A 15,518-nucleotide genomic window follows, 5' to 3' on the forward strand; every position below is an offset into this window, starting at 1 on the left:
TTTTCAAAAAAGAGAAGATATTTGCTCGTATGATCTTCCAAAAGTTCATATTTCATATAACAATACCTTGTAAAGTTGTGGTATTAAAAAAAATGAGAGGAGACAAATACTCTAATTGAACCAACAATACTTGGAATCTGATTCAACTAATAGCTATATAAGCAAGGAAAAAAGAGGAAATGAGATATTCATCGGCAATCCATAATTAAATTAAATTCCAAGTATATATACAGTCCCAAGAATTGAATATGCATGATTCTGTGTCCAAATATAGAAAATGGTCAAACCATCTTTTTTCCCCCCCTCCTGGAGACCCGTCTAATTTTTTTTTTGGTTAAAAAAATCTCCTAATTCATGTTCCATCACACAGGAAAGAATATTGAATGCACCCGTATTTATATTTCATTGAAAATTGCTTTCTGTTTTCCTTTTTTTCCGATTTACACACCAACTGTTGAAGCTGTTATGGTTGTTCTATTTCATTTCACCGCATGAAAGCTGAAACCGCTCTTTCCGTCTCCGTTCGCTCACTACAATCCAGCGCTCTCACCCTTCTGATCCAGACCCTTTCTTCTTCTTCTTCTTCTTCTTCCTTCTCCCCCTTCGTCGTCCCTTTCCCTGATCAGTTTTTGCCTTCAGTTCTCTCACAATGGGTAAAGGAGGCTCTTTGAGCGAGGGCGTTCTTAAGAAGATCATCATCTCCTACACCTACGTCGCCGTATGGATCTTCCTCAGCTTCACTGTCATCGTCTACAACAAGTATATCCTCGACAGGAAGATGTACAATTGGCCTTACCCTGTTTCCCTCACCATGATCCACATGGCCTTCTGTGCCTCCCTCGCCTTCCTCCTTGTTCGCGTCTTCAAGGTCGTCGAACCAATCTCCATGTCCCGCGACGTTTACCTCTCCTCCGTCGTCCCCATCGGAGCACTCTACTCGCTTTCTCTCTGGCTCTCTAATTCCGCTTACATCTACCTCTCTGTCTCCTTCATCCAAATGCTCAAGGCCCTCATGCCTGTCGCTGTTTATTCCATTGGTGTTCTCTTCAAGAAAGAATCCTTCAAGAACGAAACCATGGCCAACATGGTCTCGATCTCTCTCGGTGTCGGCATTGCTGCTTATGGAGAAGCCAGATTTGATACTTGGGGTGTGATCCTTCAATTGGGTGCCGTCGTTTTTGAAGCCACCAGGTTGGTAATGATCCAAATCTTGCTTACCTCTAAAGGCATCTCGCTGAATCCCATTACTTCTCTCTACTATGTCGCGCCTTGTTGCTTGGTCTTCTTGTCTGTGCCTTGGATCATCGTGGAGTACCCTGTCTTGAGGGCGGCTTCTACCTTCAATTTTGATTTTGTGATTTTTGGGACCAATTCTTTGTGTGCATTTGCTTTGAATCTCGCCGTTTTCCTGCTCGTCGGTAAAACCTCTGCTTTAACGATGAATGTGGCCGGCGTGGTGAAAGACTGGCTTCTGATTGCTTTCTCATGGTCGGTTATTAAGGACACTGTCACGTCCCTCAATTTGTTTGGGTATGGGCTTGCCTTTTTGGGTGTTGCCTATTACAACCATTCAAAACTGAAGGCCCTTAAGGCGAAGGAGACGCAGAAGAAGACTACACAAACTGATGAGGAGGCAGGGAGGTTGCTGGAGGAGAGAGAAGGGGATGGCATGGGGAAGAGGAACGAACAGCAGAATTAATTTTATGGCTAATTTAGACAGATTGAGAACGTAAAAGAGTACAGAAATAAAATGAGGAGGAAGAGCAGTCTCTAGTTTTTGAATTGGAAGTAAAAAGGAACTTAGCGTACTCTGTTTTCTTTTTAGCATACTCTGCTTAAAATGCTAATTCGGTATGGCATTCCAGGTCTTCATGTTAATCTGTTGCTTGGATGTGTCCTAGACTAAGAGCTTCGAATCCTTTTTGGTTTTTGTTTCTTGGTATTTCACCCTGTAGTTTTATGTTATGTTCTTGTAGAAATTCGATTTCTGGAGTTTTTTTTTTCTATCGTTTTGGCCAATCTTGTTTAATGCTGTTTATAGTTCATTTCTGTTTACTCGAAAATTTTGAACTGGGCATAATCATCCCCTGCATGCCGCTAAATCTGAGCAACAATTTGACTCAATACGACATGTATCCGTATCTCAAAGTCAAAAATGTAAACAAATTATGATGAGAAATTAATCGCTACGTTCCAAGTTAATAATGGATAAGGACATGACATGGCCATTCCTATTTGACTGCGAAAGAAGTAAGATTGTGACAATCTGAAATTGGCTGCTTTATTGTCTTTAGTGATGGAATATATTGTCTGCCTCAGGTCATAGGGATAAGGTAGTATGCACCATATCCTAAAGATTTTATTTGAAAGGGAGCCCCGTTTGTATTGGAACTGGAATCTCATGGAGACGCAGTTCTCTCGCCTCTTCAGCATCTTCATGTACTCGCCATGATGTTTTAGGCTTTAGCTTACCCTGGTCCCCGCTGCTGCCAATTCAAATCGACTTTCCTATCACTAACGCTAAGCGTTCAGCACTCCATTTATGTCTCAAGATATAGTAAAAGAATGGGGTTGGTAGCCACCAAATTCCTCAGCATAAAAAATGAATGTGCACCGCATCAATTAAGGGACCATTTCACTACCCTTCCAGGTTCCAACGAACCCAGAATCTTAATCCTTTCATTAATAAATTCATTTTAACGGTTTGAGTCACATGCTTACATCATTGATAGGGCATTTGGGCTGTCATTAATCCATTTGTGAAACACTGGCCTGGGTTTGGTTTATCAGAAGGAAGACAATCGCCCACAACTAATTGGAATCCGGTCACGGAGAATAACTCTATGTAGCTTTCTAAACTTTCCCAGCTGTAGTTTAAGATCAGTTAAAAGAAGAAAAATGAGTTATCAGTGTTCTTGGTATATGAACCTGACTGGATAATATTGAAACGATCGATTGCTTCTAATCTGGAAATGCCATCAGGTCAAGAAAGTTTGATGTTTTCATTAAATGACTCGTATACCTTTGATGCTTGGATTTGTCACCACTCACCAGAAATCCCCACATGAACACGACCCATTCTGGAAAAGGTGGAAGCGATTGCGATCCCTTACCACAATCTCTCGGTTATATATCTTCGATATAAACTTCGTGGCTGAGTGGCAATCTTCACAGACACGCAAATTCTTCACAAATCTAATTGGTGTTCCAGGCGGTGTATTTATAAGAGCAAAAGCTATAGCAAGCTTTTCACTGTGTCTGTATAAAGAATCCTCTTTGTCTTCTTCGTCAATGTCAAGCAACACCTGTGATGTTGCAGGCACATACCCTGCCCTCTTCAGCTCCCTTCCCATCTCATCCACCATTTCATATATTTCCTTGTACTGGTGGTGCGATTTATCTCCAGCCACAAACTCGTGCATTTCATTATTTAGCTCGATCATAGTGCTCCCCGGAATCTTTTTCATCCCTTTCATATCCATCTTTTCTCTAATCTTGATTTTCTTCTCCCAGTGCAGCAATTTTGCATAAATGTTTGAAAGTAGCACATAGTTAGATTCACGCATCGGCTCGTTTTGTATTAGCTGTTTTGTGATGCTCTCTCCAAGCTTGAGCTCCCCACCGGCGTGACAGGCAGTGATTATGCTTCTCCAAATGATTTGGTTTGGTTCAATGGGCATTTGTTGTACAAAATCCAGAGCTTCTTTCACAAGTCCAGCTCTGCTCAATAGATCTACCATGCAGCCATAATGTTCTATCTTGGGCTCAATGCCGAATTTCTCAACCATTGAATTGAAATAGTGACGTCCTGTTTCAACTAACCCTGAGTGGCTACAAGCAGAAAGCAATCCAATAAAAGCAACATCGTCAGGGGCTACCCCTGCTTCTATCATCTCTTCAAATACAGAAACAGCTTCTTCGCCGCGACCATGCATTGCCAGGCCAACAATAACAGAAGTCCACGAAACTATAGTACGAACGCTCATTTTTCTGAACAATTTTATGGCCTTGTCAATCTCACCACATTTTGCAAACATATCTATCAGAGCATTACAGAGCTCCACTGGCTGTTGGATATTTTCTCGGCGAACATAAGATTCTATCCACTTCCCCAGCTCAAGTGCTCCTGAATCCGTGCACGCAGATAAAACTGAAACCATCGTGATTTCATCTGGGCGAACTCCAATAACCTGCATTTCCCTAAACAATGCAATGGCATTTGCAGAATGGCCTAAACGTGCATACCCGCCAATCATCGCACTCCATGTCACTGAATCTAATTTAGGAGTTTCGTCGAACACCTTTCTTGCAGACTCGACCCCTTCGTTACAACAACAATACATGTGAATCATTGTATTCTGGACATGAAGATCGTCATCAAATCCGAACTTCACGACCGACCCATGAACAGATCTGCCTAAATTCAAATGTGCAAGGCCCGCACAGGACTTGAGGACGAATGGGAAAGTGAATTTATTAGGCAAAACTCCGTAATCGAGCATGGTTCGGTAGAAATATATAGCCTTGTCCTTCGAGTTACCCGTTTGAGCATAAGCCCTAATGACAGTATTGAACAGGAAAGCATCATAAACACGAGTATTGGCTTCGGAAGAGAATATAAATGGCGAAGCATAGTGGATGGCATCAAGCTCGGAGGAAGTGGATGCGAACTTGGTGAGGACTAATGGGTTATTCCGAAGACCCAATTTGAGAATAAGAGTTTGGATTTGGGTGAGCTTCTGGATAGTATTGCAGGATTGAAGAAAAGCTAAGCAGCTCTGCTCAGCAACTCTTCGTTTTGTGGTATCGGGTGGAAGTTGGAGATTGGTCGAGAGACTAAAGCTGGCGATCGAACGACACAGCTTCGTCCGAGGTCGCATAGGTTCGTTTCAGAATCCTCGACGGCTAATACCTGAAATTGAAGCAAGTCCAGTTCATGCTTCATCGTTCTCTTCCCTCCTTTGACCGAGAAGATGAAGGCGCAAAACGCCATCATGTTTTGTTTTGTTTTTTAAAAACATTTATTAGTCAAATAAAGTACTTCGATCGAACTTCAGCCAACCCCTCTCCATGTGCCGCTCATGAAATAAAAATATTTTTCTTGCATTATTTTCAATAAGATATTTAAAAAATAATCCACCAAATAATTAGTTTGATCAACTTTTTTGAGTCACAAAAATTAGTTAGTTAGTTAAATTTCGGAGACCAAACTGGCCTCAAATTTTAGGATTAAAACCATGTCAAAATTTCGGGTTATAATTATAGTTAAGGTACACGACCCAGTTTTGGATGATAAAAAAAAAAGCTGTTATTCCTTTACGACACTACCAAAAACATTGCATCGCTTGAGATCCATCCAAACGGACCCTAACATTTCGCATATGCTGTTTAATTTATTGCTCTCACGTGGCTGGTGACCGGTGAGAATAGCGGCCACGTCAGTTTCTCTCTTCGATCGACTACGATATGAGCACGATTGTGTTCGCGCCATGAGAAGCAATAAGGTTGATTGCTCAAGCGTCGGATATGAGAATGATTAGAAGGGTTTCAATTTGGTATCATCTCTGTGATGGACTCCTGGCTAGAGGCATTTCGAAGCTAGGCGTCAATGTAGTTCGCTCTTATTGTGATGGCTCCCAGTCACAACTTCGCCATCATAAGATTCCAGGTACCTCCTCCTCTTCGTCAATTTTGTATTTCTTTATTTGCTTCCGTCGTGAAACTTCATAGTGATAAAATGTTTGGACTTTCAACCATTCAGCTGATTCATTTTATTTGGTTTAAAGTTTTACATTAATTTTTCCTGTAACTGTGATCCCCCAGGGCCGCTGGTCCAGTATAGAAGTCTGGTTGCGCAAGGGAAGCTGCAACATGATCCTTATCAAGAAAGTGTTGCTTCAGAGCTGGAGAATTTGCTTGCAAGGTTGGAGCAGTATGACAAAGAAATGGAGGAATATCATGTAAAACTGGAATTGAATATTCTGTTCACTGCCTACGTCATCTAATTCTTCTATGTGAAATATATGAACGCTTATCTTGTGGCTCATAGATACTTTTTAATCTTAACTCTTCGCAGGTAAATCTGTCCAACTGGGAGAGGAATCGGGAAAATGAACGTCGTAGACTCATGATGCAGGAAGTCGAGCACCACCAACAACATGAGGACTGGTGGACGCGATTAACCAAGCGTCGGAATAAACTTGTTGAAAGATGGACCTCTCGGTAAAGTTTGACCGAATTCGATACGGTCTGATTCAACTTGGCTTTTGCTGTATCATTTCTGACTTGGACTTTTTTACTGCTTATGCTTAAAATGAATTCGAACTCAAAATTCAGTGTTAGCTAATGTGTTATCATTTCAAATTAAGTCTAAAATCGGTGCCATCTTGATTATTTTCTGAATCAATATATGTCTTCACGACTCAGGAAGAAACCAAAACATATGGAGCCAGGAGTGGGAAAATGGGTTTCGTATCTTAATCGTGAGAGGAAATTAGATTCACTGGGCGGTCCCCGTCCAAAAGCTCCACCAGCACCAAAAGGACTTTACATTTATGGCAATGTTGGCAGTGGTATGCCACTAGACATTGTTCTGTTTACCAGGAACGCAAACTTATACGGTTATGCCTGCCTAGTTTGGTTTCTTTTTTAAGTTAAATGCATTCCTTGAAGTTTCTGCCTGCATCATTTATGTCATCCACTACAGTAGATATATATTCTTTCCTCAGTTCACTTGGTAGCATCGTGTTGCTCAATTCTTTCTATATTAATTTGCTAACATTGTGAGCAATGAAGGGAAGACAATGCTGATGGATATGTTTTATATTGCCACTGAACGAATTGTTAAACATCGAAGAAGGTACCACTTTCATGAGGTGAGTCTTGAATAAATGTTTGGGCATTACTTGGATCCCGATGTTAACTTTGAGTTGGATGTCGTATATGCTCTTTCTGAAATATATGCTTAATTTATCTCTAGTTAGAGTGAGACGATTGACAAATCGTGTGCAGAAGATGCTGAAAGAGAATCATGCTGTTTACCATTCATTTGCAGGCCATGCTAAGAATAAATGAACAAATGCACAATTTATGGAAGAACCAAAGAGAGGAAAAGTCTTTGGAATCAAGCATTTCTAGTTGGATCATGAATCTTCCCTTTGATTCAAAAGCTAAGGAGTGGCTAGCTGCAGAAGAAAAATACAAGGAAGAAGTGCAGATGAAAAACATTCTCCTTGCTGTAGCAGACAAATTTTTTGTGGATCAAATAGAAAATGAAGGGGGAGCTAGTATTCTATGCTTTGACGAAATACAAGTAAGAAAAGCATTTAACCTATTATTAGGGATACTTGGTATCTTCATCCTTACGTGGAGGCTACCATGTTCTGAGAATGTTGAGGGATAACAAGAGAGTGTTGCCTATTGATGTTATAGCTGAGTAAGTGTTGAGAGAAAATAATTTGTCCGCAGAATATTTCTAGTGGGAGAGAGGGAATTAAAGAAGTGTAATGCACTATTTAACATCATCATGCATTGTACCTTGCTTAAAAAGTCTAAATTTAGAATGAAATCCTTTATTAGTGTGAAGTTATATTAGTTTATCTCCTGCTTGAGAGATAAAGTAACTCCCAAACCTCAATTATCTTACATACTTACCTTGTGAATATCATAAGCACTGGAATAGGAGTTCCAGTGAACGCCAAATTTTTGTCAGTAAGGCTTTTGATAGCTCTGACATTACAAAGAGGAACATTATCCTGAGGTTATTTTGTCCAATCCATACATAATTTTAGTGTCAGATCGTATTTTGGGGTGGAAACCCAATTTAGCTTGTAAAGCTGGGTTGCTATGAGATTAAATTGCATCTTTTGTCATCCCTCCCTTGCTACCAATGCTATTACAATGAGTTCACTTTATATCGGAGTGCTTGCATTCCATTGGCTGGCTTGCTACTTTTTCCATGACCAAATATTTCTGCTCTTTATTTCAGACTGTTGATGTCTTTGCTATTGTGGCTTTATCTGGAATTCTAAGCAGATTGCTGAGTACTGGAACTATAATTGTGGCTACCAGTAATAGAGCACCAAAGGACTTAAATGAGGTGCGGTATTTATGAATCAATCATTTATGGGTGGCGATAGTATTTTCACCAGCCAATCCATATTGTGCAACTCTGATTATTTTTGGCAGACTAAGACAAGTTGTTCATTTTTTAATTATTTATTTTCTGGACAATCATTGTTCGTGCAGGCTGGTATGCAAAAGGAAATCTTCCAAAAACTTGTCTCGAAATTGGAACAACATTGCAATAATGTATTAATTGGTTGTGAAATTGATTACCGTCGTTTTATAGCCCAAAGATCAGTAAACCAGGTTAGATATGGGTCGTATTATTTCTCCCTTCCTCTGTTTCATTTGTGCAGATCTTGCATCAATTCAATATTAAAATCCAGAGCAAAAAGAGTAGTAGTGCAACGATTTCCCTTTGAATCAACTTTGATCTAACTTGGTCATTTGATGGAGATTTGCACATATAACCAGTTACTTGGCTAAGCATATGTGATCAACTATGGCTGTTATTTTATCTTTCTATGGTTGATTTTGCTAGCTAGATCAATGTTAGCTAAATATCTCTTAAATATTCTCACCAAGAAGGCTTTTAGGCAAACTCATATATTGACTTTCAGTAAAAAGCTTCAATTTCAAACATATAATGATATCACTGGTATATAAATGCAGGTACATTATTTATGGCCTCTTTCAAGAGATGCTGTGAATGAATTTGAGAGAATGTGGCATGATATAACAGGAAGACTGGGAGGAAAAATAGTCTCTAACATTATCTCGGTGATGTTTGGAAGGTAGATTACTTGATTAAGTTTTTCAAACTTAAAAGGTGGACAATATTATTAATCATATGCTTGTTTCTGACAGGACACTTGAGGTTCACGAAAGCTGCAATGGAGTTGCACGCTTCACATTTGAGTATCTTTGTGGTCGTCCGGTATGATATATTTCTTTTCGTTTTGTTATTGCAAGTTAATCTATTGTCATGGAACCTCATTCTCTGACCTTTATTCCTAGTCGTTTTACTTTGCAATGTTAATTGGAAGTTAAGCTTATGCATTTATTTAATATTTCTGTGACCGGGTAATAATTACTCCCCAGAGTTAGGATATCAACAGGATGGAACCTGTTTATATATAAATTCTGTTGTCTTTGTGGTTGGATCCTCACCCCTGTGCCCCCTACAACCAGCCAACCCAGTACCTCCCGAGGAAGGATGGAGGACTTGGACAAGATGGAGGACTAGGGCTATAAATCAATAAAGAAAACTTCAGCTTCACTACTAAAGTAAGGTTTATAATATAATTGGAAATGCTGAGCTTCTAGGTATGATCTGGAGTTGGAGTGTAGTTGAGCCGAAGGAATGAAAGATCAAAACAATTGAGACAGCCATCTGGTATGGAAGTTGATAGAGAGAAATGTTAGCTATGAAAACCGAGAAAACCATGTCCATGTGCCTTCTTGTAAAGGACTTTGTGATGTTACAAATGCTATGCTCTGTTCTTATTCCCTTTTTCTGTCAGCGTCACTTGCATTCTTAATAGATCTTCATTCTCTAAGTAAACTTTTTTGTTGATTTGTTTGTGTGCGTGCATGAATATTTAGGCAATTACAGAAGATGACTTATAATTTCTCCTTCTCCTCCTCCCTTCTAGTTGGGTGCAGCTGATTATATTGCAGTAGCTGAAAACTATCACACTGTTTTCATATATAACATTCCAGTGATGAGTATGCGTATTCGTGACAAGGTATGGTTGATTTCTTTTTGTCCTCGACCGTGTCAAACAATTTTTTTTTCCGGCCAGCACTGTGTCGAACATTCATGATTGATATGATATGACACTTCAGTTACACAAAACATATCATTATCCTGTTTTGAGCAAAAACATGCTACTTTGCAGGCACGGAGATTCATCACCCTTATTGATGAACTATACAATCATCATTGCCACTTGTGTTGTTTGGCAGCCTCTTCGATTGATGAATTATTTCAAGGAACTGAGGAGGGAACACTCTTTGACTTGGAGAGGTAATTTTATCAATTTGTACCAGCTATGTAGTAAATACAGATTCAACAGATCTTATCAGCGAACATTATGTGCTTCAACTGTTTGTGTCCTGACGCTTGGTGGCCTTTTTTTTTAAAAAAAAAAAACACTTTTACGCTCTGGTTTTGTTTCCAGTTTCCAGTTTGAAACAGAGACTGAAGGTGGGAAACTTCGAAGAGACGTCTTAGCAGAAGGCAATGTGGGATCAGGAGGTGCCCCTTGTGGTATCACATCCATTCTGTCTGGTCAGGAAGAGATGTTTGCTTTTCAGCGAGCTGTAAGTATTGACCTTTCCTTCAGCCTCTCTCCCCTGCTTGCTGTTGCAACCGAATCTCTAGTTAGCATGAAATTGATTAATAAGTCCATTCAGTGGATCCTGTTGCGTATTCTCTGTTTTTCATGACAACATGCTTTGATGTTTTCCTAGTATTTGGTTGCCTGTTAGTGATCATGACATCTGCTGGGTTTTCATCTGCTTTCTTCTGCATCCCAACAGAGCCAGAAATGTACATCCTCTTTCTTATAACTGAATTTGAGGATCAAAGGCTTATCACTTGATAATATAATTGGAATACTATATGTGTATCTTCTGTCATCTGTCACCAACTTCCTCATGCATTTTGCTGGAATATATCTCATCCATGTAGCACCGATATGTGCATTACGTGATACACATAATACACAGATTTTATAATATTGTACTCGATACTCATGCCGGTATCTGTGCATCATAGTATTTCATAGATGAAAACTGTCAGGGTATAGATTCTGTTTATAAATATACACCTGACAGTTGTCTCCTGTATTCTTTGTTTTCGTTTTTTTTTTTAAATGATGAGAGAAAAGGTCCAAAAAATGTGAACATAAGATCTTTCTTCGTAGGTCTCACGCTTGATTGAAATGCAAACGCCATTGTACTTGGATGGAGTCCGTAATTTCCACCCTTACTTCCAGAGGCAACGTCAAGAATCTCTTAAAATATCTCGCGAGAACTTGCAATATGACATATCAGTCTGAACAGTAAGCATTTTTCGGCCAGCTAATCAATTGTTTAAGGTGCAGTTTGTAGCTCCAGTTCTCGTGAGCCTACACTTCGTTGCTCTTCAGTAATAAGCATCGGCAGAGGAGTGATTGACTTTGTGATCCATATCGATTCTTTATTCCTTAGTGCCATATCCCTAGATGGCGCTGCAATGTATAATTAATACTTATTTTTGTGCTCTTCTAAATATATAAATCCTGAATGATGTTCAAATGTATCAACTTTGTTGTTAGAAGGGTAGTGAATCATGATTGATGTAGTTCAATGGTAATTTCTGTTTTCTTTTCAAACTCGATGAACTGATCCATAAATCTTGGTGGGATATAATAGATTGAGTACAAAATCTTGCGTTTTACATGATTGACCTTTGTTTGGCTTATATATGTTTTCTTTTGACGCTTTTATGCAAAATTAAGGAGTTACGAAACCTTGAAGACATGGCAATATGTGTAACTGAAAGTCCCCCAGAGTTTTACGGCGATTCGATGATGGAATTCTAGATAAGTTACGTTCACTGTGGATCATTCTAGAATCTCTACTACAGACAAAGCACTCTAGGATCATTCTTGGATCCCTTCTCTTCAACCCAATTTGCTCTCAAGGTCAAACGCTTATTATTATGCATGCAAAAACGATTTCGTTGAAGATTCGCGCATGGCGTGTGAGGATTTTGCTCCACGCACTGAATCCAAGTGCATATTTGATTTTGAATGGCATTTAAGGCATAAGCTTTGAATTGATATTTAAATCGCAGGCGTGAAGCTAACATTGAGCTAGCCCACAGGATAATATACTTCAGGTTACCGAAATTACGATGTTGCCTGCTAATTAGAATGAATAATGTATTTTTCTTTTTCTCGCGAATCCAGCCCACTGCGAAACACGTGTGAAACATGATCAAATTGATAGGTGACAACTAAATCACTTTATAAAGAATTATATAACTACCTCATCTCCACTAAATTACTCCTTCGGTCCTAAATATAAGACTCTTATACTAGTGTATATAAGGGTCTTATATTTAAGACCGAAGGAGTACTTTATAAACAATTATATAACGTCCTAAACGTGATTGCAGAGTACTTTGAACTGAATTCTTACATTATAATAAGTTTATCTGATTGTGCTCTCACCACTTGACATTTCACCACTAACAATAACATATTATTAGAAGCCTCTGGCTTCTTTTCTGATGAGTTCCCGACCACTTCGCCTCTCTATGAGATTTACATGCATCCATTTTGAATGGATAAACCCTTTCAACGATCACTGTCACTTCTTCATTTTTTATTTAGTGGAGGCTTACGCCTTATCTTGGGAGGCTGGGCATCCCTTCATGGTCAAAAACTCTTCGCTATATGCTATATCCTTCGTTGTTTAGTGGCAAAGCTCACAGATACCTATCTAAGCATCCAAATGCAGAGACAATCGTCGAATATCTCATTGTTCCTCATCCCAGACAAGAATCTTTTCTCGCTTCAAACATGTTCTCTTTTCGTGCTCATAAATGAATCATTAGTGTTTTTTCCTCCTAATACAGTGCCATTTAGCGACTTGGATCTCGTTTTTATAGAGACAATAATAAGAATTCGAATTGGAGGGTCTTGCTTGCGGCACGAAAGATTCCATCTTTTGATAAACCATCATGGAAAAACAGAGTAGCCATATTCTCATCACTTAGCCCATTGAGAACGCTTCTCAGTGATGTTTGGTTCTTTAGTATTGAGAAAGCGTAATTTCTCTTAACTTGTATATTTAACATTCTAGCGTACTACAAACAAGGATCAGACACATAATCTAAATCACATGACAGAAATCCACACATTCTGCTTGCAGTGTTCTGAATCAAAAGCTTCCTTATTCCTTGAGCTGTACATTTTCTCTCGAGAATCTGTATCATTATATCCTGCATGAACATCCAGAGATCGGATAAATTAAAGCAAAAATTGGTTAAAAGTACTTGTCAAAGAAATCTATTGACCAAAAGGACCTATAACTCCTATCTTCGACTAAGTCTTCAAAACGAAAGATATTTGCACATAGTGGAAAATATATCATAGTGAAGAAGACAAATTCAGTTCTTTTAAACCAATGAACTTTTCAAAGGGGTACTTCCCACTAATTTTTCCTAAATGATTTTAAATTGAAAGCAGAAAGCACTAACTGGATATATTCGATGTTGATGTCAGCATTATGGAAGCGGGAGATGGTGGAAAAGGCACTTCTGGACAGGAGGATAGTGTTAGGACATGGCGATTTCTTGCAGAGATCAACCACTTTGACGTCAACACTGCCTGATTTGCAAGGCTTATTATGTCCACTCACACACCTTATTCTGTATCTTCTTCCACAGGCCGCTCCGTTATCCCACAGCCCTTCGCTCACCGCCACGAACAGATTCCCCGGCGGGAACTGCTCTCTCTTGCTCCCATCACACGCCGTCGCTGCCACACAATAATCAAAACAATTAACGAATTTATAAGCTTCTAACTAATTAATTAATTTAATTAATCACTCACGTATGTATGGAGGTCCGTAAGAATTAGCTGTGCCAACGTCGCCAACAACTAGGCATGCTTCTTGAACCAATAGGCTTGAAAGTAATATTGCAATACCAACGAGCTTCATGATGAAGGAGAGGGAATCGCACTTATTCCACTTTGATTCTGCTTAATGCTTCATCTTCGTCTCAATTTATAGCCGCTGAACGATTCTTACAAGATATGCGTGATACGTCATAATATGCTTTATAAATTAAGAATCTTGCGGGATACATGTGAATGACGGTTTCTTCACTGATGATATATAGGAAAAGTGGAAATAACTAATCTCCTGTTTTTATCAGATAACCATGAGCTCGTTAACGAATATTGCTTGTCTGGATTTCAAATTTAAAGCGATAAAATTGATCAATTTAATATAAAAAAAAGTATAAAAAGTCACAATATTTATACTACCTCCAATCCTAATTATAAGTACTAGTTGATTAATTTGGAGAGATTAAGAAAATAAGTTAAGTTAGTTATTTATAATAAATTGATGTTCCTAAAATACCCTTGGTAATTAAGTTTATTGGCTAGAACTACCATTATTAGAAGGACTACCTTGAGAAAAAATACATAAATATGAGAGAAAAAGTGGATTAAGGTCTTATAATTAAGATCAAAATAAAAATTAAATGAGATCTTATATTAACGACCAAAGGTAGTAATACATCATCTGATTCTGCGGGCTGGGTCTATGCCATGATGACTAGAGCCGGGAAAACGGGCCGAGCCCATCGGGCCGGCCCTTTTAGGCCCTGAAATTATGACGGCCGGACTTGATATTTTTCTCTTAAAATGAAACATAAGCCCTGGAGGGCCGAGGGCTTAAAAGGGCCGGCCCTAGAGGGCCACGGGCCGGCCGTTTTAAGCCCTTTTATATTTTTTTTTATTTTTAAAATTTTTTTATATAATATTAATGTTATTAATTTTTTACATTGTTAATAATATTTCAAATATTTAGTTATTATTATCATTTTAAAAGTAAATTTAGTTTTAGATAATAATTTATCCAATTAAATTTTTAAAAAATGGGTTAATTTGGACTTTAATAATGATTTGATTTATATTATATGCGTTGATATTTTTAAACTATATATATATTTGATAATAGAATATTTTTATACTTATATAACTTGTGATTCTATAATTTGAATTAGAAATTCATGAGTTTTAACAGCAATGTTTCTCACATTAAAGTAAAAAATAGTTAGATTGCAAAATTTAAAAATAAAATTCTTATAAAGAAGAAAAACTTGATATTTTTGTTACGAAAGAAAAGTATACTTATGAAGAAAAGTAATTAATTATAGTGATGATGAAGTTTCAAAAGATTAATAATAGTGTTTATTTATTGCACAATTGCATTATAGATAAAACTTTTAGATGTTGTTATCTTGTTAATGAATGTTTTAGATGTTGATGAATATTTATATATGATGATATTTTATATGTGACTTAATTTTATTCATATTTATGTCTTTTATTAATAATTTCATTGATTTATTTTTATAAAAAATATGATAAATATAAAAAATAGTATTTTTTCTTAAACGGGCCAAAAGCCCGCGAGCCGGCCCTAGCCCTGTAACTTAAGGACCGGGCCTAGCAAATTGGGGTATTTTTAAAATTCCAGCCCTGGAGGGCCGGCCCTTTTAAGCCCGCCAGCCCTGAAGGGCCGGCCCTGATTCCCGGCTCTAACGATGACCCAATGGGATAGTTTTTGGTTGTCATTCAAACTCAAGGCTACCAAAAAAGGCCCATAAGTGTACAACAAATGAAACCCTCCTGATTCACGTGGTTGGTTGATATTTCCCATTC

At 38.3% G+C, this 15,518-nt stretch overlaps 4 protein-coding genes across 8 annotated transcripts; 2 read left to right on the forward strand and 2 right to left on the reverse strand.

The window, feature by feature from the left end:
* Positions 1-590: 590 nt before the first annotated feature.
* On the forward strand, positions 591-2,019 carry LOC114754492 (probable sugar phosphate/phosphate translocator At5g25400). The gene has a single exon (XM_028943261.1). It carries the CDS (start codon positions 650-652, stop codon positions 1,697-1,699), a length of 1,050 nt encoding a protein of 349 aa, XP_028799094.1. The 5' UTR covers positions 591-649; the 3' UTR covers positions 1,700-2,019.
* A 436-nt stretch (positions 2,020-2,455) lies between these two features.
* LOC114754490 (pentatricopeptide repeat-containing protein At4g21065-like) lies at positions 2,456-5,059 on the reverse strand. The gene has a single exon (XM_028943259.1). The coding sequence runs from the start codon at positions 4,878-4,880 to the stop codon at positions 3,048-3,050; it is 1,833 nt and encodes a 610-aa protein (XP_028799092.1). The 5' UTR covers positions 4,881-5,059; the 3' UTR covers positions 2,456-3,047.
* Positions 5,060-5,411: 352 nt separating this feature from the next.
* On the forward strand, positions 5,412-13,400 carry LOC114754489 (AFG1-like ATPase). Of its 5 annotated transcripts, none has more exons than XR_003741191.1 (16): positions 5,412-5,668; positions 5,824-5,960; positions 6,077-6,222; positions 6,427-6,572; positions 6,796-6,875; positions 7,055-7,312; positions 7,988-8,098; positions 8,248-8,370; positions 8,737-8,858; positions 8,932-9,001; positions 9,720-9,812; positions 9,966-10,093; positions 10,248-10,389; positions 10,995-11,132; positions 11,571-11,756; positions 13,344-13,400. XR_003741191.1 is itself a non-coding variant. In XM_028943255.1 (15 exons), the coding sequence occupies exons 1-14, from the start codon at positions 5,527-5,529 to the stop codon at positions 11,127-11,129; spliced, it is 1,833 nt and encodes a 610-aa protein (XP_028799088.1). In that variant the 5' UTR covers positions 5,412-5,526; the 3' UTR covers positions 11,130-11,132; positions 11,571-11,757. The 5 variants fall into 5 exon arrangements, 3 of the variants coding, with proteins under 3 accessions (XP_028799088.1, XP_028799089.1, XP_028799090.1); XR_003741192.1 differs by lacking the exon at positions 13,344-13,400 and adding an exon at positions 11,909-12,018; XM_028943255.1 differs by lacking the exon at positions 13,344-13,400 and having other exon boundaries at positions 11,571-11,757.
* LOC114754493 (EG45-like domain containing protein) lies at positions 12,877-13,920 on the reverse strand. The gene is made up of 3 exons (XM_028943262.1): positions 13,674-13,920; positions 13,319-13,598; positions 12,877-13,060 (listed from the first exon to the last, which is right to left on the reverse strand). The coding sequence occupies exons 1-3, from the start codon at positions 13,780-13,782 to the stop codon at positions 13,054-13,056; spliced, it is 396 nt and encodes a 131-aa protein (XP_028799095.1). The 5' UTR covers positions 13,783-13,920; the 3' UTR covers positions 12,877-13,053.
* Positions 13,921-15,518: the final 1,598 nt, after the last annotated feature.

Source organism: Neltuma alba, unplaced genomic scaffold, assembly GCF_004799145.2.
Source record: "Neltuma alba isolate B1F8T4 unplaced genomic scaffold, ASM479914v2 tig00010148_pilon, whole genome shotgun sequence".
Taxonomy (NCBI): Eukaryota; Viridiplantae; Streptophyta; class Magnoliopsida; order Fabales; family Fabaceae; genus Neltuma; species Neltuma alba.

What these genes read in the sequence shown, in the direction of transcription:
- LOC114754492 (XM_028943261.1), top strand. Translation starts at nt 650, where the DNA reads ATGGGTAAAGGAGGCTCTTTGAGCGAGGGCGTTCTTAAGAAGATCATC.
- LOC114754490 (XM_028943259.1), bottom strand. Translation starts at nt 4,880, where the DNA reads ATGCGACCTCGGACGAAGCTGTGTCGTTCGATCGCCAGCTTTAGTCTC.
- LOC114754489 (XM_028943255.1), top strand. Translation starts at nt 5,527, where the DNA reads ATGAGAATGATTAGAAGGGTTTCAATTTGGTATCATCTCTGTGATGGA. An exon ending in ATCTCGGTGATGTTTGGAAG is followed by an intron (nt 8,859 to 8,931) that starts GTAGATTACTTG and finishes TGTTTCTGACAG; the next exon opens with GACACTTGAGGTTCACGAAA. An exon ending in AGTATCTTTGTGGTCGTCCG is followed by an intron (nt 9,002 to 9,719) that starts GTATGATATATT and finishes CCTCCCTTCTAG; the next exon opens with TTGGGTGCAGCTGATTATAT.
- LOC114754493 (XM_028943262.1), bottom strand. Translation starts at nt 13,782, where the DNA reads ATGAAGCTCGTTGGTATTGCAATATTACTTTCAAGCCTATTGGTTCAA. An exon ending in TTACGGACCTCCATACATAC is followed by an intron (nt 13,599 to 13,673) that starts GTGAGTGATTAA and finishes ATTGTGTGGCAG; the next exon opens with CGACGGCGTGTGATGGGAGC.